We start from the raw sequence: 23,460 nt of genomic DNA on the forward strand, positions 1-23,460 counted from the left end.
GCGGGCGATCTATTGGTGTGGGTGGGTGATCAGATTGCCCGCAAGGGGCAGGTTAGGGGCTGATTGTTGGGTGGCAGTGACAGGGGGTGATTGATGGGTGATTGATGGGTGATTGATGGGTGATTGACGGGTGATTGACAGGTTATCAGGGAAGATAGATGCATACAGTACACAGGGGGGGGGGGGGGGGTCTGGGGGGGGTCTGGGGAGAATCTGAGGGGTGGGGGGGTGATCAGGAGGGGGCAGGGGGGGGATAAAAAAAAAATAGCGTTGACAGATAGTGACAGGGAGTGATTGATGGGTTATTAGGGGGGTGATTGGGTGCAAACAGGGGTCTGGGGGGTGGGCAGGGGGGGGGGGGGGGGGTCTGAGGGGTGCTGTGGGCGATCAGTGGGCGGGGGGGGCAGATCTGTGTGTTTGGGTGCAGACTAGGGTGGCTGCAGCCTGCCCTGGTGGTCCCTCGGACACTGGGATCACCAGGGCAGGAGGCAGCCTGTATAATACACTTTGTATACATTACAAAGTGTATTATACACTTTGTAGCGGCGATCGCGGGGTTAACATCCCGCCGGCGCTTCCGTATGGCCGGCGGGATGCTACGGCGGGTGGGCGGAGCCAGTTGCCGGGGGAAGCGCGCGTCATCAATGACGCGATCGCTCCCCCGGCATGCCTAAAGGACGCGCCGCCTGAAGGCGTATTGCGGTCCTTTAGGCGTCCACTTTGCCGCCGCCCATGGGCTGTGGGCGGTCGGCAAGTGGTTAAGGGTTCTCCAGGGTAAAAAGGTTGAGAAAGGCTGCCATAGAGCTATATCAATGCATGCCATGCACTGATGAGGGCCAGAAACCCTGAAACAGGCTGTCTGCATGTTGGGTTGATGTGGCTCTAACGCAGTGATAGGCAAAATTGGCTCTACAGCTGTTAAGGAGCTACAAGTCCCACAATGCATTTGCCTTTATGAATCATGACTGTGGCTGTCAGACTCCAGCAATGCATTGTGGGACTTGTAGTTCCTTAATAGCTGGAGAGCCAAGTTTGCCTATCACTGCTCTAACGTATAAGCTCTAGGCTCACTATACAGCAGCAGCTCTGGATGTGTGCCTGGTTTTAGGGGAAAATAGATGATTTGCATTTGGTGATGCATCATGAGAAACAGTTGCTCATTTACAGTTGAATGATTGTGAATACTTTGTTATACACTTAACTGGAATCTACAAACTTATTTACAATCAGTAGGTTGCAAAATAAGAATTACTCACTTTCTTACCCTTGCAACATATCCATTTTTAATGTACAACACCAGGGGGAGCTAGAGTACCCTTCAACAAAAAACATCTGGCACTCATATTGGTAAAGCAAAGAAACCAGTCCAAAAACAGGAAAAGGGCAAAATGGTGTAGTCTGCCATCACATGAACATGTCCTCATATCCTGGGGGTGGCAGATGGTCGGGGGTTTGGTCTGGGGAGGGAAAAGTAAAAACTCATTAATGACTTATCCTTGCCCTAAGGAATGGGCTTTAAAGAGACACTGAAGTGAAAAAAAAAATATTATAATGAATTGGTTGTGTAGTACAAATAATTACTAGAACATTAATAGCAAAGAAAATATTCTCATATTTTAATTTGCAGTTATATAGTGTTTTTTTATAAATTGCATCATTCTCTAATATTTGACGTTTACACAATACACAGCATTCTAAATATTTTCACAGGGCAGCCCAGTGAACTATTGACCTGTCGTCTGCAGAGAAAGAAAATACAGTGACTGACAGTTGAGAAATCAAGCTTCAGAAGACAGAGTTCTCTGCCACTTTGAAAGTCTTGGAGCTCAATGGCTCTTTTGCATAGATAACAACTGGAGTTTCTTAAAGAGAACCCGAGGTGGGAATTTATTATGCCTCCAGCGCATCGGTGCTACCCGCCCGTGTCCCTTCCCTCCCGCTGATTGGAGGGAAGTGACGCGGCGGGTAGCGCCGATGCGGAGGAGCGGCGCTGACAGAGAGCGCTTAGGTAAATATTGTGCTGGCGACACGCTGCATGTCGCCAGCACTGCGGGGGCTATAGCGGTGCACAGGGGGGACATGGAGGCACACCATGGGGCAACAGAGGCTGGTGTTACTGTGCATAACCAGCCTCTGTGCCCCACTAGCATAATAAATTCCCACCGCCAAGGAGGTTAACTCTTCCTGTGCCGGAAACATTATTATACTTAAGTCTCTGCTCCTAATGTTTTATTTCTTAGCTGTACTACACATACAAAAGCATCATAATTTTTTTCCGCTTCAGTGTCTTTAAGATAGATTTAAAGAGAGTCTGAAGCGAGAATAAATCTCGCTTCAGACTTCATAGATAGCAGGGGCATGTGTGCCCCTGCTAAAACGCCGCTATCCCGCGGCTTAACGGGGGTCCCTTCACCCCTAAATCCCCTCCGTGCAGCCGGGGAGCGCTTCCGCATTGGGGCGGGGCTAACTGCCGCAGTCCTGCCTCATGCGCGTCTATTAGACGCGTACCTCCGCCTCTACCCCGCCCCTCTCAGTCTTCCTTCACCGAGAGGAGCGGGGGAGAGGCGGCGATGCGCGTCTGATAGACTTGCTAAGAGGCAGGGCTGCAGCCGTTAGCCCTGCCTCCAGGAAGAGAAAATGTTCCGACCAAGTTTACGACTAAGTTTTGTGGGGGTGGGTTTGGGTGTGAAGGGACCCCCGTTAAGCCGCGGGATAGCAGCGTTTTAGCAGGGGCACACATGCCCCTGCTATCTATGGAGGTCTGAAGCGAGATTTATTATTGCTTCAGACTCTCTTTATATACAGTATACATGATAAAGAGAAATTGTTATTAAGCTCACCCGGAGCGTTCGGTGCCTGGAGGGCCGAAGGGGTCAAAGGAAGCACCAGGTGGCACTGCTCCCGGAGGGAGGCCTGATAGAGGGTTAGGTCTGGGTCCACTTCCTGGACCTAAAGGATCGAAGCTCATGCCTCCGGAGAGCCCCCTGCAGGAACACAACAATATAGATGAGTACAGGTGGAAACCTACAGTCATTTTTAAGTGAACCTGGGTCCAAATGTTGATAGTGTGACTTAAACGGGAACTTCAGCCTAAACAAACATACCGTCATTAAGTTACATTAGTTATGTTAATTAGAATAGATAATATAATTTTTTACACACCCTGTTTTAAAAGAACAGGCAAATGTTTGTGATTCATGGGGGCTGCCATCTTTGTCATGGGGCAGCCATCTTTTTGGTTGAAAGGAGGTGACAAGGAGCATAAGACACAGTTCCAACTGTCCTGTGTCCTGATAACCACTCCCAGCTGCATGCGCTAGGCTTAAAATGTCAAATTCAAAATGTAAAAAAAAAAAACAAAACAAAACAAAAAAACAGCACCAAAACAGCAGAACGAGAACATCAGAAATCCCATCATGCTTTGCACAGCATCAGGGGAAAAATGCCCGGGCAGTTTTCTTCTGTGCAGCTAAAAATGAGGCTTGTATAAGAGAAACAAAGTTCTGATGCTGTGAAACTGTTAAAGAAACACCAGGCCTTTTCAGTGCTGCTGAGTCGATTTTTAGTCTGGAGGTTCACTTTAAAATACCCTTGAACTGTTTTTTTTTTTTCGATCAAAATTTTAACATTGTTTTAGTTGTGGTGCTGTGACCTGTCACAGCACCATCCTCCCCCCTCCAGCGCCCCCTATGTCCCCCGCACTGCTCAGCCGTCGATTATAGGCGGGGAGGAAGTAGCAGCTCTTCCTCCTCTCTACCTGTCCTTAGTTCCGCCCCCTCTACTCTCCGCTTCCAGATCCAGATAAGTGTTATAACATGCAGCGTGCAGGATAGCTGTGCTGTATGTGAGCTTGTGGTAATGGCGGTCGGAATGATAGTGTACTAATAGCTGTATTAGTATACTATCACAAGCTCACATACAGCGCATCTCACCTGCACGCTTTAACAGCTATCTGAAATTATAAGCAGCGAGTGGAGGGGGCGGAACTAAGGACAGGCAGAGAGGAGGGGAGGAACGGACACTTTCTCCCTGCCCATTATCCACATTCTGCACAGTCGTATGTTACTGCTGAGCAGAGCGGGGGGGGGGGGGGGGGGGGGGGAGGGGGGGGGAAGGGGGGGGTTGCTGGAGTGTGAGGATAGTGCTGTACACATAAAACAGTATTAAAATTATGTGGATCGTAAACTGGTTCATGGGTACTTTAAGCTGAGACAAACTGTGTCCGCGTCATCAACAGAAGCCCTCACCAGGGGAAGCCACGTAGGAGAGGATATGTGTGCTGTTCGTCACTGCAATTACCAGCTGAGGTGAGCTGCTATTTCATTTTAGCCAGGGGCTGAGAACCGCGTGTATCAAAAAAGGGCGCCTGGAAAAAAGGGCGCGGGGTATAGCCGAAATTTTAAGTTTTAATGCAAAACCATATTTTTCTTTTAAGGGGTTGTAAACGAAAAGTTAGTGCTAAATAGGTTAAATAAACGGAAATGAAATGGCAAAATACCGTCTATAACAACAAACGAATTCTGAAAAGAAACATCAAATATCGTCTATAACAAAAACGATATTTACACTTGTATTAAGCATAGCAATGCAATGGTAGGTTTTACAGATATTTTACTGTAATCATACCAAACTGTAGGCTCACACAGATCTCTCCCTATCCCTATCCCCTAGACCCCTCTGTGTTTAAATACATATAATTTAATAAATTGTATATATTACATATATTGTGCTGTAACTATACCTAACCTTATTCTCACACAGAGCCCTCCCTGTACCTATCCCTAACCCTAAGACCCCCCTGATGGTGCCTAACCCTAAGACCCCCCTGGTGGTGCCTAACCCTAAGACCCCCCCTGGTGGTGCCTAACCCTAAGACCCCCCTGGTGGTGCCTAACCCTAACCACCCCCCTGGTGGTGCCTAACCCTAAACACCCCCTGATTGCATATATTATACTGTAACTATACCTAACCCTCCCTGTACCTATCCCTAACCCCTAGACCCCCCTGGTAATGCCTAAACCTAACCACCCCCACCCTAAACACATATAAACAATAATATATTTAATCCTTAAAATACTTCTCTACAAATAACTAGAGATGTGGCGAACGGTTCCCGAACCGTTCGCCGGCGAACATCTCTAAATTCATGGGCCTCTTACTACTTCCGGGTCGCAATGACCCAGAGTAGTACGCCTGCGCTGCCCGGCAGAGCGCGTCCTAGATCGCGCTCCCGTTGCCGGGCACTCTGTGCGCATGTGCGTGACGTCATGAGTGACGTCACGCTCATGCGCAGAGAGCGCCCGGCAACAGGAGCGCGATCTAGGACGCGCTCCGCCGGGCAGCGCAGGCGTACTACTCCGGGTCATTGCGACCCGGAAGTAGTAAGAGGCCCAGAGAGGTTCGCCAGGCGAACTGTTCGGCCCAACTCTACAAATAACATGAATAAAATAATTTATATATTTGTAATAGAATACATAGCCTTAAAATAGACTTAAAATCACGTATACATTAATATTATAAATAGAGAAAAGTGTATATATAAATATATACAATACAATACATAGCCTTACAAGCATTAGAAATCTTAAAATAACAGTAACATTAAAAGCAATATTTTAGTAACTATAATCAACGCATTATAAGTGTAAAAACAAAGTTAATACCGAAAGCGATGTATTTCTAATACAATAATGTTGAAAACGGTATTTAAGCATTATACATAAGAAAAAGAATTTTTAAATGAAAATTTAGTTATTATACTTTTGTAAGCGAAATTTTTAAACTAAATAATAAGTAAAAACTGATATAAGCGAAATTTAAAAACGAAAAATAAGTATAACACAAAGTCAAAACGAACTTGTAAACGATATTTGTTATAAACCTTATTCTGTAAACGAAAACTTTTGTTACCATGATCCCTGTAACCGCTATTTCTCGGGCGCCCTTTTTTCCTGTCGGGCGCCGAATAGCCGATATTTTGCATTGCAGTCTATGGCGGCGCCCTTTTTGTCCACTATCCCTGTGCGCCCTTTTTTACTAGCACCCTGAGAACCACCCAGAACTGCAATCACAAGGAAGGTGAGCCGTTCTTCCGCTATTTAATTTTACACAGGGAGCAGAGGAGACATGGGTGGAGGAGGGGGGGGGGGGGGGGAGGTGGACCAGGAGGGGACACAGTGGGACCAGAACGAGACACATGGGGACAAGGATGAGACACAGGAGAACACACTGGGACACACACAGAGGGAGCAAAAGGAGGACAGAAGAGGACACTGATTGGGGTGAGAACATCTACTAGACGCTCCTGGAACATTGACGCACCAGGTTTAGTATATTTTTTTCCCTGGTTTTTGCCCTCTAAACCTAGGTGTGTCTTATATTCTGAAAAATACGGTATCTGCTTGTGGCACATTTTTCACTACAGATACACACAACTGTATGACCTGCGTGTACTGGACAAAAAAAAAACAGAAAAAAACACCTGCACAATTTAGTTACAGCAAAATTCGAATACAGTATTGCTAAAAATGGTTATAATCAAATCAGTGCAGCACAAACCTGTTTACAACTTAATACATTTAAAACATCCTTTTCATTTTATTTTGTAGCCGAGATATTGCCTCTGGATCCCAAGAGGCGTCCCAGTGTCCTCCACAAAGACGTTGGCAAGAAGGGACCCCTGAAGCGTGGCCACACTGCACCTCCTAGTAGCACGGACTCTGATCGGGCTCGGCTTTTCCTGCTGGAGCCTGAGCAGGTCAGTGCTTTTCAGGGGTACCAGTGTTGGAACAGACTGGTGGAGAACAGGGGAAGCCTCTCCAGGATCCAGAGGCTTCCTCCTCCCGGGTAAGTATCACATAGGGGCACTTTTTTCCCCTACAGCTACACTTTAAACTTCCATAATATTTATTTGGAGTATCGGGAGTCCTTGTGCAGCAGCTCCTGGGACTGTTTCTAGTGCATACCTAAGGTTTAACTTTAAAGTGACCCTGAGATGGGGCCACAGGGATAAAATATACATACCTGGGGCTTTCTCCAGCCTGATTGACGACGGGAGTGAGACATGGGAGCGGGCCTGGCTGGACTGCACATGCGCCGACTGGCCCTGACTGACTGATTTCCCGGAGCCAGTAGCGGGCGAACGGGGAATGGAAGCAATAAGGCCAGAGGGGGCCGGAGGAAGCCCAAGGATTGTATATTTTATTCCTGTGGCCTCATCTCAGGTACGCTTTAAGTACAATTGCCCTGTGGCTAAAGCGAAGCTCATGAACATACATGGTTTCCTATCATCACACATGAAGGATCTGCAAGCTCACCCCAAGGGATCCAGGTCTGCAGCTCCGGAGAGGAGAATTCCACTGGGATCTTCTTTACTATTGAAAACAATGACAAGATATGGATACTATAAGTTCCCTGTGACTGCAGAATTGAAGACTTAAAGGACACCAGAGCTGAGGCATGTGGTGGTGTCCATATCTATTTCCTTTTAAACAATGCCAGTTGCCTGGCAGTCCTGCTGATCTCTGGCTGCAATAGAATCACACACACTAAAAACAGTCAGACTTCAAGCGAACCTGACCTCAGAACGTTCTCTCTGCTCTAACAGATAAACAACAGCATAATGACCTTTAAAAACAACAAAACATTCCTTTGTTACAGCTAATACAAATTTTAAAATAGATCTGCCGGTTTCTACTTCCTGATTCATGGAAGAAGACATTGTTAACCTCCTGTGCTTTCAAATATCCTTATCTGCCTTAGCAGCCATGTGACACAGGGGGGGGGGGGGGGGGGGGGGGGGGAAGATCAGATTACAATTTGTGATTAGACACAAATGAGGGGGAATTAACCAGGCTAAACTCTCTAAACACAGCTGGCTCAATTACGGTGCGTCCCCACACGCCCGGATCGATTCCCGCTCGTCCCCGCGGGCGCTTCCTTATCTTCCGCTTCGTTTATGCTTTTGTCCTGCCCGCCGGTATCGAGCGCGGGATCGATGCGGCGGGGTATCGGGCACGTCGGATATTACCAATCGAGCCATCAGCGGCTCGATTGATAAAAAAAAAAACGTACCGTGTATGCCCAGCATAACAGTATTAGAGGCAGAGGATCAGCAGGACAGCCAGGCAATTCACACGGTTTAAAGAGAAATAAATGTCAGCCTCCATATCCCTCTCAATTCTGGTGTCCTTTACTAGCTTTCCTACCACAGGTTTTTTACCCTTCTATACCAGAGCTATTTTCACATCACACTCCTCCCATTCATTCACCAATAACTTTATCGCTACTTATCACACTGAAATGATCTACAGTACAGACCAAGTTTGGACACACCTTCTCATTCAAAGAGTTTTCTTTATTTTCATGACTATGAACATTGTAGATTCACACTGAAGTCATCCAAACTATGAATTAACACATGTGGAAGTATAGTACATAAACAAAAAGTGTGAAACAACTGAAAATGTCATATTCTAGGTTCTTCAAAGTAGCCACCTTTTGCTTTGATTAGATTTTAACTAGGCTTCAGGTTAACTTTGTCTCAGGAAAGTGTGCAAGTAAGTGTGCTCAAGTCGCCAAATGCAAGCTGAGTACACTTTAAAAGTGACTCCGAGACGAACATCATAACAGATTTATACATACCTGGGGCTTCCTCCAGCCCCATCCGCATGGATCGCTCCCATGCTGCAGTCCTCAACCTTCTCAATCGCCGGTACTGGGTCCTGTCACTTCGGCCAGTCGGCGCAGGCGCAGGGCTCTCCCTCTGTACTACACAGGCGCATGCGTAAAGCAGGAGCCGGCAAGACGAAGGGAGCCCCTGCATAAGCGGAAAAATGGTTGCATCCGGTGGAAGTTATGGGACTCGATACCGGCGATAGAGAAGACTGAGGACGGCGGCGTGGGAGCGATCTATGCGGATGTGGTTGGAGGAACCCCCAGGTATGTATAAATCTATTATGTTATTTGTCTCAGAGTCCCTTTAAGTATTCCCTGGGCACAATGCGTTGTGGATGTAGACTCTACATAACACAGATGACATAATCGATGAGCGCTCACCGCGACGGAGGGTACGGTCTGGTGTCCTCCGCAGATCTCTTTTGTTCCTTCTTCGGCTTCCAGGTGGCCTCCTTAGTGCCAAGCAAGGGGGAGATGAGCTGAGTCTGCAGCTGCTGCTTCAACTCTGCAGGATTTTTATACACACTGTAATGGGAAGGAAGAACGAGAGCAGAACTGTGTTCAATCAGGAGGAGGCACTCATTACAGCAATTCAAAGAGCAGTGATGACACGCCATGTGCAGACAAACACCCACAGTGATAAGTTATTGCTCTGGAGTTCTGTTAAAAAGGAAATTAAAGGGAACCCGAGGTGGGAAGAATATGGAGGCTGCCATATTAATATCAAGTAAACAATGCATATTGCCTGGATGTCCTAATAATTCTCTGCCTCTAATATTTTAGTCATAGACCTGGAAAAGCATGCATATCAGATGTTCTGACTGAAGGGTGACTAGATTAGCCGCATGCTTGTTTCAGGTGTGTAATTCAGACACTACTGACCAATAAGATTAACAGGGCTGGCAGGTAACTGGTATTGTTTAAAAGGAAATTAACCACTTCAGGACGAGAGCAATTTTGACATATCAGCACCACTCCCATTCATTCGCCAATAACTTTATTACTCCTTATCACAGCTAAAGGATCTATATATTGTTTTTTTTTTCAGGACAAAATTAGGCTTTTAGTGTGTGAAAATGTTGTATAGTAAATACCTTATTTTCTATACATTTTAAAGCTAAATTAAGGTAAAAAAACAAACAAAATAGAATTTACTGTTCAGATTGCATCTAATCAGCCCTGATAAAATCCCCGACTGAGCATTCAGTCTGGCTTTGTTCAGGAATCTTTATAGCTGAGTCTAGTCTATAGCTGTCTTCTGTGCTGTCTTTTCAAGCCGAAGCCTGCCACCTTGTGGCTCTGCTCAGGAATCATTATAGCTGAATCATAGCAAAGCCAGACTGAATACTCTGTCGGGGATTTTATCTGGGCTGATTAGATGCAATCTGAACAGTAAATAATGAAACAGAGAGCAGGGTAGGTGTTTTCTCTAATGTTCCCACTGATATATGTGGTAAAATACATGAGGATGCTTCGTCTCTGGTTCTCTTTAAACCCACAAATTTTATTTGCATCCTGGTTATTACAACATTTAGATTATGTTTCTAGCACAATGTATGTTTTTTGTTTTCGCATTGTACACCATCGATGATTACGAGACCTTCTTTGCAATAATAACAGTAATATACCCTCATGGTATACATATTTAAAAAGCCAAGTTCCTAAGGTAACAATACATGTTTTCTCTCATATTCTGTCACTTTTTCATTTTACAAGTCTTTTATTTTGGTACAGAATATGCGAAAATGTAATTGCTTTTGATTCATTTTGTGACTAAAAAGAATACACAAGACATGGGCCTCAACCCTAAAACTTTCTAAACTCCATTCTACAACTCATCAGGGTTAAAATGTTACCACCTATGTCTCTTGTAGTTTTGCTAAGACTTTCCAAAGTTTGATCATAATTTTGAAAATTACTTTTTATGTTGGATTGAGTTTGACCCTACCCATTTTTTATGTGACGTGTGTCCAAGCTTTAAAGAAAACCTGTAACATCAAAAAGTTCCCCTGAGGGGTACTCACCTCGGGAGGGGGAAGCCTTAGGGTCCCAATGAGGCTTCCCACGCCGTCTGTCCCACGGGGGTCTCGCTGCAGCCCTCCGAACAGCGCCGATGTAAATATTTACCTTCCCGACTCCTGTGCAGGCGCTGTGGCGACTCTCTGCTCCGAAATAGGTGGAAATACCCGATCGCCGTCAGGTCTGCTCTACTGCGCAGGCGCAAGTCTCCGGCGCCTGCGCAGTAGAGCAGACCCGACTGAGATCGGGTATTTCTGTCTACTTCGGAGCCGAAAGCCGCAACAGCGCCCCCGCTGGAGCCTGGAAAGGTAAATATTGAACAGGCTGTCGGATCTGTTGGGTGGCTGTTCGGAGGGTTGCAGCGAGACCCCCGTGGGATAGAGGACGGCGTGGGAAGCCTCATTGGGACCCTGAGGCTTCCCCCTCCCGAGGTGAGTACCCCCCAGGGGAACTTTGTGATGTTACAGTGTCTCTTTAAGACACCAAAATGTATTCTACAGCTCATCACGATAAAAATGATACCACATGTGCCTCATTTAGTAACAAACTGGTGGTGCACTCTCCACAACTACACTGGACGTATATATCCGCCCAGATAACCTTAAGTGGTTAATATGGCAGCCTCCATATTGCCATCGCCTCTGGTTCCTTTAAAAAAAAAAAAAAAAAAAAAAAAGTGTATCTCATCTCCACTATTCCTAAGCAGAAAAGCAATCCTTAACAAATCATTCCTTTGTGGTTCAAGTATTTGAACATACGTAATTGCACTCTCCATACCGGTGATTACTCCTTCCCCTTGCTCTGGACGCTCTGCCTGCTTCACATGAAAGCTACACTGCATGGCCGTCAGACATTGCAGAGATGGGAGTGATTACTCTCAGTCCGTACGCATAGCCAGCATCCCTGCGGTTATTAGGATTCCTTGTAGTATGAATATGTGCTTGCTGCAATCTCAGTAAAGCCATTAAGGGGAAAAAAGAAATGCAGTAAAACTCTACTCCTTCCTTTGTGCAAAGTTATAAACCAGTGAAGCAGAGAGAAAAAATTTGGGGCATCTTTTACTCCAAGCTGTATGCTGTTGCCATGGTTTCCTAAAAAAAAAAGTTCTAGCAACTGCAGATTGAATGTTGGTATTTAAAGGGCCTTTGAACTGACACAATCAGATGAACGTGTGTATGCACAGTGCGCCTGTGTTCTTTTTTTCTTTCACACTGTAAGCCTGACAATTACAGGGCTCTGAATGACAGTTTCTCTCCACTGGGACTGCAGCTTCAAAGTGGACCTGAACTCTTGCACAGGACACAGGAAACAGAGAGAATAACACCCTGTGTGTTCTTAGAGAGAAGAGCCTGTCTAATTCCCGCCCATCTACAAGTAATCACAAGTGTAATTTGATCTGTCAGCTGTATCAGCACAGAAATTCGGCATTCTTTGGCAGACACAGCTAATATGTAAATAAAAGATGTTAACCCTTTGCTTCCATGAAAGCAGGAAGTAGACACAATTACAGTATAATCTTGTTATAGTAAACATTTGGGTACAGTAAATCAAGTATCTGGGTCCCCGCCAAGCCCCATTATAAGTATATGGGAGTAACACCTGGTATAGTAAAGCCTGATTTAATAGAACTTCTGTTCTAGTAAACCGCAGGGGCAAAAAAACAGGTATTTAGTATCCGGCTATGGTGGAAAGTGGGCAGGTGCAAGCGCCATAAGTCATTCAGAGACCCATGAGCCGTGGTCAGTGGGCAGGTGCATGCGCCATAAGTCATTCAGAGACCCATGAGCCGTGGTCAGTGGGCAGGTGCATGCGCCATAAGTCATTCAGAGACCCATGAGCCGTGGTCAGTGGGCAGGTGCATGCGCCATACGTCATTCAGAGACCCATGAGCCGTGGTCAGTGGGCAGGTGCATGCGCCATACGTCATTCAGAGACCCATGAGCCGTGGTCAGGTGCATGCGCCATAAGTCATTCAGAGACCCATGAGCCGTGGTCAGTGGGCAGGTGCATGCGCCATAAGTCATTCAGAGACCCATGAGCCGTGGTCAGTGGGCAGCAACTTGTAGCCTGCTCGTTATCTGCACACTACTCTGGGCCTGAATGGATTACCTCAAAAGCACCTGCTGCTCAGTGCTGCGTTTCATGCGTAAGCTGCTGCATTATTAAGCAGTAATCCCTATTCTGGCACCAGGCCAGGCAGGAAGCGAGGCTCTCTAGCGCTCAATTCCTGTGGCGGAAAAGACAAATTGTGCGTAAGTATATTGGCAAAATATGCTTCAGCGCTGCAAGGCAACGCAAACACTTTTTTTTTTTGGTAAGTCTGCGCCGCCCTAGACTTACACGATTTCCGGTCCGCTGTGCAAGTCACCCCCAACACACTGTTTAACTCACATCAGCATTCGGCGAAAAACCTCTCTTCCGTCGTGTCGCCATCCTCCCAGTATGAAAGGCCCCATACATTCATTAATGTGGCGTTACCCTGATTTTGTAAAAACAGGATAACGCAACGTCCCAGTGTGAACGGGCCCTGAAGGTCAGCTAGGCGCTGTACGGGATTTGGTCACCGCAATAAAATCACCGTAATTCGGGGGCCGACTATAGTTGGACCCAGAATCACGTGCGCAAAGGATGAAATTAGGTCATCGGTAGGGGAATATACAGGTAAAACTCGAAAAATTAGAGTATCGTGCAAAAGGTTATTCAGTAAGTTTAAATAGACTCATTACATGCAAAGCGAGATATTTCAGACTTTTACTTGTTATAGTTTTCATAATTATCGCTTACAGCTTATGAAAATCCAAAATCAAAATCTCAGCCCATTAGAAAATTGAACCTTTTCCCAATATTGTAATTGTCTAAAGCCTCATCTACACGTGTAGATGAGGCGGCTATCCGGCGGCTCGATTAGCCGCCGGATCGCCTCTTCCGCGACCCCGCTCGCCGGAATCAATACCCGCTCGTCCCCCCGCCGCTTATCTTCTGCTCGATTCCCTGCCATTGTCCCCTCGCGGGGAGCGAGCAGGGAATCGGCGGTGGGGAGATCCGTCCTGTCGGATCTTATCAATCGAGCGGCCGCATCTACACGTGTAGATGCGGCTTTAGGGTCACACTCTGATCAGCTAATTAAGTGGTGCCCAAGCTTTTTTTTGCCTGAGGGCCGCACTTCCTATCAAGATAAGTTGATATATAACTGACAGCAACTGGTATATTTCTGTTTTGACAAAATCTTGTCAGAACTGAAAGGGATCACTGTAAGAAGAAAAATGGTGAGCTTCTGAGAGGAACTGACGGTGAGGTAAGTATGTAATATTCATTTGCCAGTACAGCATGTGTTTATTTTAAATAATTTTACTCAGTTCAGTGTCCCTTTAAGGATGTAAACCTTAAAGAGAACCTGTACTGAGTAAAACTATTTAAAATAAACACGAGGTAACTTCAAATGAACATTACATAATTACCTTGCCATCAGTTCCTCTCAGAAGCTCACCATTTTTAATCTATTCCAGTTCTGACAAGATTTTGTCAGATCTGAAATACAGTGTATCAGTTGCTGTCAGTAAAATATCAGTTGCGGTCAGTTATAGCTGAGAGGAAAACTGATGTACCAGGTAATGTCCATGTTTCCCTATGGCCCAAGTGGGCGATGTTACAGTTTAATTGTGTGCTGACAAGAAAGCTTTTATGGGTAATGACCATTTTCAAAATGGAGGATGGAAAATTCCATTGATCACAGTGAACAAACAGGACGCGGGACAGGAGAAAGACACTGAGGAGTAGACTACATGGAAGGCAAGTATGACTTGTGTATGCTTATTTTGACTTTTAATTTTCAGTTCAGGTTTTCTTTAAAGGGGCACTATGGCTAATCTCTTCATTTTAAGTCCATTTAACATAAACATTTGTATGTTTAGCATTGTTAATGTCATGTATTGTGACTGTTGAAAAGGATTTTTTAAACTGCAAGTACACGTATATAGCTAACGAGTCACGTCGGGCAAATTTACCTTACTGACGCCGATTCAGCATAAACCATTGTGTAATAGGAGGCACTGTAACTGCTCTTTCCATTGCTGATTTATCCCCCCCCCCCCCCTCTCTGGTCCGATCAGATAGGTCTATTCCAACTTGTAACTAAACTGTTCGTGCAGTTACTGAGCTCAGAGCAAGCTGCAGCCGCCGTACAGCGCAGGAAGGCACTGTACGGCTCTAACGTTCCACGCTGCTGCTAAGGACCCCTGATTTGAAGCTGGCACAGCGACGGACACCTATTGTCCTCTGCTGTGGTAACCAGCATTCGGTTTTTCAAGCATGCAAAACAGTGGCGGCATCAGCTAGCAGACACAAGCGCTATTGCTGTGTCCTGCTCATGTGCAAAATTATATTTATAACTATCTCCTTCCTGAAAACTCCTCCGTGTTCATAAAAACAATCTCCCTAAGAGACACGATGCAGGACACAGCAGTAGCGCGTGTGTCTTCTAGCTGACACCGCCGCTGTTTGCGCAGGTGAAAAGGCAAATGCTGGTTACCACAGCAACGGACAATAGGTGTCCGCTGTGCCAGCTTCCAATTAGGGGTCCTTGCTGTACAACGGCTGCAGCGTGTTAGAGTTACACGTTGGAATAAACCTATCTGATCGGACCAGAGAGGGGGGGAATAAATCAGCAATACAAAGAGCAGTCACAGTGCCTCCTATTATACAATGGTTTATGCTGAATCGGTGTCAGTAAGGTAAATTTGCCCGACGTGACTCATTAGCTGTACATGTGTACTTGCAGTTTAAAAACTCCTTTTCAACAGTCACAATACATGACATTAACAATGCTAAACATACAAATGTTTATGTTAAAGGGACTTAAAATGAAGAGATTAGCCATAGTGCCCCTTTAAGGCCTCTTTTCGACGGACAGTTGATAGGCAGTGAAATGCCTCTCAAACTCTCACAACTGCTCAATGCTGCCTAGTAACTGCTTCCTGAGCACATAGTTCAACTGTTCATGGAAAACAGGCTTAAAGAGAGTCTGAAGCGAGAATAAATCTCGCTTCAGACCTCATAGATAGCAGGGGCACGTGTGCCCCTGCTAAACCGCCGCTATCCCACGGCTTAATGGGGGTCCCTTCACCCCCAAATCCCCTCCGTAATGCGGGGGAGCGCTTCCTGGTTGGGGCAGGGCTAACCGCCGCAGCCCTGCCCCACGCGCGTCTGTCAGCGCGTATCTCCGCCTCTCCCCCGCCCCTCTCAGTCTTCCTTCACTGAGAGGGGCGGGGAGAGGCGGCGATGCGCCGCTGATAGACGTGACTGGAGGCAGGGCTGCAGCCGTTAGCCCTGCCTCCAGGAGCGACCAAGTCTGCGACCAAGTGTCGCAGTGGGGGGGGGCTTTGGGGGTGAAGGGACCCCCGTTAAGCGGCGGTTTAGCAGGGGCACACGTGCCCCTGCTAACTATGAGCTCTGAAGCGAGATTTATTCTCGCTTCAGAGTCTCTTTAAAGGGAACCTGAAGCAAGTAAAATTTTTTAAATAAACACATGACTTAGCTGCAAATGAATATTACATACTTACCTCACTATCAGTACCTCTCAGAAGCTTACCATTTTCTTCTTACAGTGATCCCTTCTAGTTCTGAAAAGATGTTGTCAAAACAGAAGTATACCAGTTGCTGTCAGTTATATATCAGCAGCTGTCAGTTACAACTGAATGTGCAAGGGAATGTCCATGTTTCCCTATGGCTCAATTGGGTGATATTACAGTTTAACAGTGTGCTGACCAGGAAGCTGTTACGAGGTAATGGCCATTTTTAAAATAGAGGACGGGGAATTCCATTGATCACAGTGGACAAATGGGACGCAGGAGAGGAAATTGAGAGGTAGACTACACAGGATGTAAATATGACCTGTGTATGGTTATTTTGACTTTTTATTTTCAGTTCAGGTTCTCTTTAACCTGCCTGGCGTTCTATTAAGATCGCCAGGCAGGCTGCGGGAGGGTTTTTTTTTAATAAAAAAAAAACTATTTCATGCAGCCAACTGAAAGTTGGCTGCATGAAAGCCCACTAGAGGGCGCTCCGGAGGCGATCTTCCGATCGCCTCCGGCGCCCAGAATAAACAAGGAAGGCCGCAATGAGCGGCCTTCCTTGTTTTGCTTATATCGTCGCCATAGCGACGAGCGGAGTGACGTCATCGACGTCAGCCGACGTCGTGACGTCAGCCGCCTCCGATCCAGCCCTTAGCGCTGGCCGGAACTTTTTGTTCCGGCTGCGCAGGGCTCAGGCGGCTAGGGGGGCCCTCTTTCGCCGCTGCTCGCGGCGAATCGCCGCAGAGCGGCGGCGATCAGGCAGCACACGCGGCTGGCAAAGTGCCGGCTGCGTGTGCTGCTTTTTATTTCAGCCAAATCGGCCCAGCAGGGCCTGAGCGGCAGCCTCCGGCGGTACTGGACGAGCTGAGCTCGTCCAGACCGCCCAGCAGGTTAAGGACTCAGTTTCATGGGCAGTTGAACTGTGTGCTTAGCAAGCAGTTACTACATATAATCAGCAGTTTGCACTCATTTATAACTGGTGCTGGAATTCCGAGGTACTGAATTCGGAAACCCTAATTCTCCTGCACAAAACACATCAGCACTTGACGCTGTTACAGGTCATAGGGCGTTCACAGCCGTGAGGAGGAAGCATTGGAATCACATGATTTGTGGTATGAACCGCAAGCACCCCGTGACCCTGTCCACTGCTTTGCGTGCTGAGGTGTGGTGTGCAGGAGAATTTGGGTTTCCGAGTTCAGCCCCCCCCCCCCTCCCCCCAATTCCAGCACTGGTTATAACACTCGAGGAGTTAACCCAGTGATTTCTTCTGTGTTCACCGTCACCTGCAGAAAGCAGGTTACCAACTGTCACATGCTGAATGACATCACACCGACCTGTGGAAATTCTTCAGGTTGGAACTGTCAATGAAATCTGCAGTGTTTAGCACCAGGTCTGCACTCTTCTCTTCGTTTACCTCCTGCAAGGGGAATAGAAGCAGCACAGGTGCACCTCTTGTCAGGTTATAAAAGCCGACTGCAGGATGAAAAGCATGTCTATGTACTTTGTAAGTTGCTCATTCATAAATCAACAGGACATTTGAATTACATTATATATAGAGAATCCAATGTCTGAACACCACTACAAAAACAATTCATTTCTGTCTCCCCACAATAGGTGACACACGTCTACTCGTGTCCTGTACCCTCACCACTATAGGTGGCACACGTCTACTCGTGTCCTGTACCCTCACCACTATAGGTGGCACACGTCTACACATGTCCTGTACCCTCACCACTATAGGTGGCACACGTCTACTCGTGTCCTGTACCCTCACCACTATAGGTGGCACACGTCTACTCATGTCCTGTACCCCTCACCACTATAGGTGACACATGTCTACTCATGTCCTGTACCCTCACCACTATAGGTGACACACATCTACTCATGTCCTGTACCCTCACCACTATAGGTGGCACATGTCTACTCATGTCCTGTACCCTCACCACTATAGGTGGCACACCTACTCATGTCCTGTACCCTCACCACTATAGGTGGCACATGTCTACTCGTGTCCTGTACCCTCACCACTATAGGTGGCACATGTCTACTCATGTCCTGTACCCCTCACCACTATAGGTGGCACACATCTACTCATGTCCTGTACCCCTCACCACTATAGGTGGCACATGTCTACTCATGTCCTGTACCCTCACCACTATAGGTGACACACACGTCTACTCATGTCCTTTACCCTCACCACTATAGGTGGCACACATCTACTCATGTCCTGTACCCTCACCACTATAGGTGGCACATGTCTACTCATGTCCTGTACCCCTCACCACTATAGGTGGCACACGTCTACTCATGTCCTGTACCCTCACCACTATAGGTGACACACACGTCTACTCATGTCCTGTACCCCTCACCACTATAGGTGGCACATGTCTACTCGTGTCCTGTACCCTCACCACTATAGGTGGCACACATCTACTCGTGTCCTGTACCCTCACCACTATAGGTGGCACACGTCTACTCATGTCCTTTACCCTCACCACTATAGGTGACACACATCTACTCATGTCCTGTACCCTCACCACTATAGGTGGCACATGTCTACTCATGTCCTGTACCCCTCACCACTATAGGTGGCACACATCTACTCATGTCCTGTACCCTCACCACTATAGGTGGCACACGTCTACTCATGTCCTGTACCCTCACCACTATAGGTGACACACACGTCTACTCATGTCCTGTACCCCTCACCACTATAGGTGGCACATGTCTACTCGTGTCCTGTACCCTCACCACTATAGGTGGCACACATCTACTCGTGTCCTGTACCCTCACCACTATAGGTGGCACACGTCTACTCATGTCCTTTACCCTCACCACTATAGGTGACACACATCTACTCATGTCCTGTACCCTCACCACTATAGGTGGCACATGTCTACTCATGTCCTTTACCCTCACCACTATAGGTGGCACACGTCTACTCATGTCCTGTACCCTCACCACTATAGGTGGCACACGTCTACTCGTGTCCTGTACCCTCACCAGTATAGGTGGCACACGTCTGCACCATCACCACTATAGGTGGCACATGTCTACTCGTGTCCTGTACCCTCACCACTATAGGTGGCACACGTCTACACATGTCCTGTACCCTCACCACTATAGGTGGCACACGTCTACTCGTGTCCTGTACCCTCACCACTATAGGTGGCACACGTCTACTCATGTCCTGTACCCTCACCACTATAGGTGGCACACGTCTACTCATGTCCTGTACCCTCACCACTATAGGTGACATGTCTACTCAGGTCCTGTACCTTCACCACTATAGGTGGCACACGTCTACCCATGTCCTGTACCCTCACCACTATAGGTGGCACACGTCTACTCATGTCCTGTACCCTCACCACTATAGGTGACATACGTCTACTCATGTCCTGTACCCTCACCACTATAGGTGGCACATGTCCTCTGTGCATATGTATATCTAAAAAAAAAAAAAAAAAAAAAAAAACAGGTTCTAGGCTATTGTAATGTTAGTGGGTGTGGTTACAAATAATGGCAGTTGGTGTTGTCTAGTTTTTTTCATGTCTGCCAGTAGTAAATATGACCCCCAAGGATCATTGTTGCTCAAACAACAAGAACAAATTACAAGGTGAATGTCAATCATTTTTTGATCTCTCCTCTGTTTTTAACTTCTCACTTTGCAATGTATCAATTCATTTTTGTGTCATTTTCTATTCATTATGTTCTCCTGGGCCCCTCTGTGCTGTCTGCCACTCCCTGCTGCAATCCTGGCTTGTAATTGCCAGTTTTAGGCAGTGTTTACAAACAAAAGACATAGCATGCGATAGGCTGAGAGAGCTCAGTCTGACTCACACAGAGCCTGCAGGGGGCCTGGAGAGGGTGTGTATAGCTTCTGCCTATAACAAGCAGAGAAGCACATTCCAGCCTGAGTGCCTGAGCGCAAGAAAGCCGTCAGAGGAAAGAAGATTAGATTATATAGCAGAAATAATACAGCCACTGTGCAACTAGGAAAGGCTGCAGTAATCCAGACCACATTAGAACAGGTATAGGAACTTATAGGATAGAAGAAATAAGGCTGAAAATTGTTACAGAGTCTCTTTAACGTTCCTCTTTACCATCCGCCACACTTCTTCAGTCTGGATGACAATCCTAATGTCCTCACTGTAAAGCCAAGTTAGGTGGATTAGTGAGTCAGTTCACTCTTAGCATACAGCTTGCTGTCATCCATTACTGCATATGGATGTCAGCTGATGGTAGTTCCAATCACGAATCTGAATCTATATCCAATTCTTGTGATGATTGGCTGTCAGGAGTCCAAGACGGTTTAGAACAGTGCACCACCTTGGAGTATGCTGCACTTGATAGCCACTACTATCATTTGACTTCAGTTGGCTTCCTGTGTTGTCTTTTAACATTTCACCCAATTTTTGAGGAAGGTTCTGTCGACTTTGTGGCCGAGCCAAGGCAGAGGCGAGAGAAGCTCCAGCCTCAGGGCGCAGAGTAGGAGGTGGCGCACACTCACTCGGCTATCATTCCCCTATTATGTTTGAAGCAAAGAGAAATAAGAAAAGGGGATACATGGCAGTGACTGCAAGCCAGATAACTAGAGATTAAGGTGCCTCTTAAGGTGGTCATACACTCGTTAGATTAGCAGCAGATAGATCATCAGATGGATTTCTGATCTATCGGATGTGTTTAGGAACATTTTTTACTAGGAACAGATTTCAGTTTGAAATCGATTGAACATCGATCTGATGGCATTTTTTTCCCATCAGATTTCCATTAGGGCCAATGCAAAAAAAAACAATCTCAACAGATCAACCTAGATTTTCCAGCCTGCCAGATCGATTGAAATCAGCCGATTGGTCAAATCGATTTGCAATCGACCGATTTTGATCGATCGGCCAGAAATCAGCTGAGTGTATGGGCCCCTTTAGTCTAATAGCAATCAGTGTGCGACAGCTGGGGTAGGAGGGATGGAGGGGCGCACTATCCTGTCTCAGCCTTGGGTGCTGGAGGACCTTGTCCCGGCTGTGTTCGTTGAGTCATAGGGATTTCTGATTGTCAAATCAAGCTGTACTCGGTTTAAACCATACAGTAACGTCATAGTAGATTGCAGTCAATTATTCAGGATCCCCACTTTTACAGGAATTTTCCTGGTTTTAGCATCAGAAACAGTTCCTATATCTATATATTGGTAAATAGACCCGCCCCCCCCCAGTGATGCTTAGTCTATGCTGTTTAGCTATGCAAAATTCTTCTTCCAGAGCATCCTGGGAGACTAGGCATTATTTTTCTTGCTTCAGAAACAAACATTCTGCAGAGCTGCACCTGGCGGGACTAAAGATGTTGCCATAGGTGATAAATTCCAGAATGTAAATCGGGGCGAGGAAAGATCTTACATCAGCAAATACCATTTATAAAGGACTATTGTAAAATTTAAAAAAAAAAAAAAACGCAATTGTACTAATTACGTTATTTTCACAATGGTTCCTCTTTAAGTGTCTACTCTATGGGCCACTTGTGCTCTCAGCCTCTGCTTCCTGTTCTGGGGTTCTCATGTATTGGCCCATAAGGTTCTGTGAAGGGAAGAATGTACAATCTCCATGCAGACAGTTTCCTGGCTGAGATTCAAACCTGGGACTTAAAGGACAACTGAAGTGGGAAGAATATGAAAGCTGCCATACTTATTTCCTTTTAAACAATACCAGTTGCCTGGCTACCTGCTGATCCTCTGCCACTGATAGTTTCAGCCATAGACCCTGAACAAGCATGCAGCAGATCAGGTGCTTCTGACATTGTCAGATCTGACTAGATTAGCTGCATGCTCGTTTCTGGTGTGATTCAGACACTATTGTAGCCAAATAGACCAGCAGGGCTGCCAGGCAACTGGTATTGTTTAACAGCAAATCATTATGGCAGCCTCCATTTTCTTCACCCTACAGTTCTCCTAAGCACAGGTAGAAGTGCAAACTACATGACACGATCCCATTCAGCGATAACAATGACATAACCGTGTATAAACAGTGTCTATGTAGTCCCATAAGGCGGTTTTCTTACCAGAATATTCACATTTAAGATGTCATCTACAGTCAGTGCTTTGAGTAGAAACAGTGATTGGGCTTTGCGATAGCGCAGTGTGTACAGCTCTTTGTTGCTGGCCCAGCCATCTGGAAGGAGTTCTGATTCTCTCTCTTTAACTCCGGCCTGTAGAAGAAAAAAAACAGCACCAATTGCAACTGAAGTTCTCTGAAAAATGACGCACTAATCAGACATAATAGATTACTGGATGGCAGCAGCCAATCTGATATCTGGCCTAGCAAATCACTGCAAGGAGTATCCGTGTTACTGGTTCTTCAACCGGTTGCCGAACGCCACATCGTATATATACACCCCTAAATACTTTATCCCTACCTGATGCAGAAGTAATCAATCAGATGCAAATATTTCCGAGTTCATGCAAGATTATGTAAATTTGTATGCAGCTTGCAAATGGACCATACGAATAATCCTGCATAAACACAGAAATATTTGCATCTCATTGATCCTCCCTAGCACCAGGGGGGGGGGGGGGGGGGGGGGCGTATATATACAAAATATCATGTTTACAAGCGCTGTGAATGATTGCGTGCGCTCCCGCATTGCCCTGGTAGTGCAATAATCGGTGAATGGGAACATGCGTTCTCAAAGCGAATCAAAGTGCCTGATGAATGAAGTAATGAAAACTGCTACAGCAAGTAGCTGTGATCTAAGTACAGAGTATCAAGAGTGTGTGTGGATATCTAGTGACTAAAAAGTAAAATGACAATAAAATATAATTGCTAAAAAATACAGGTACAGAACGCTCCCGGCAACGTGAACGTGATGGGAGCACGCATGGCCGGGCCACGCATGTGCAGCTTGCCCCAGACCTGAGGACTTTTTCGGGGCCAATTGCAGGCAAACGGGTAGTCAGAAAAGAGCGGCGTGGGAGCAATCAGGCCGGAGGATGTCCCAGGTATGTATATTTTATTGCTGTGCCTCCATCTCAGGTACACTTTAACCACTTGATGACCCACCCTTTACCCCCCCTTAAGGACCAGCGCTGTTTTTAGTGATCTGTGCTGGGTGGGCTCTGCAGCCCCCAGCACAGATCAGGGTGCAGGCAGAGCGACCAGATCGCCCCCCTCCCCCCCCCCCCTATGGGGATGATGTGCAGGGGGGGGGG

The 23,460-nt window shown here is 46.5% G+C and overlaps 1 protein-coding gene across 9 annotated transcripts in view; it reads right to left on the reverse strand.

Annotated features, from left to right (window-relative positions):
• The window catches only part of FAM110A (family with sequence similarity 110 member A), an 897,957-nt gene that overhangs the window by 93,540 nt on the left and 780,957 nt on the right, over positions 1-23,460 (reverse strand). For 7 of the 9 annotated variants that reach the window (XM_068262829.1, XM_068262828.1, XM_068262827.1 and 4 more), the window contains 6 exons: positions 22,314-22,460; positions 17,600-17,682; positions 9,058-9,201; positions 7,317-7,373; positions 2,841-2,984; positions 386-1,457 (listed from right to left, as the gene is read on the reverse strand). In XM_068262829.1, coding sequence (XP_068118930.1) covers positions 1,421-1,457; positions 2,841-2,984; positions 7,317-7,373; positions 9,058-9,201; positions 17,600-17,682; positions 22,314-22,460 — 612 coding nt within the window. In that variant the 3' untranslated portion in view covers positions 386-1,420. Of the gene's footprint in view, positions 1-385; positions 1,458-2,840; positions 2,985-7,316; positions 7,374-9,057; positions 9,202-17,599; positions 17,683-22,313; positions 22,461-23,460 lie in introns of those variants that run through there. The other 2 variants (XR_011025181.1, XM_068262826.1) reach the window with 2 other exon arrangements.

The sequence above is a fragment of the Hyperolius riggenbachi genome, chromosome 12 (assembly GCF_040937935.1).
Source record: "Hyperolius riggenbachi isolate aHypRig1 chromosome 12, aHypRig1.pri, whole genome shotgun sequence".
Classification (NCBI taxonomy): Eukaryota; Metazoa; Chordata; class Amphibia; order Anura; family Hyperoliidae; genus Hyperolius; species Hyperolius riggenbachi.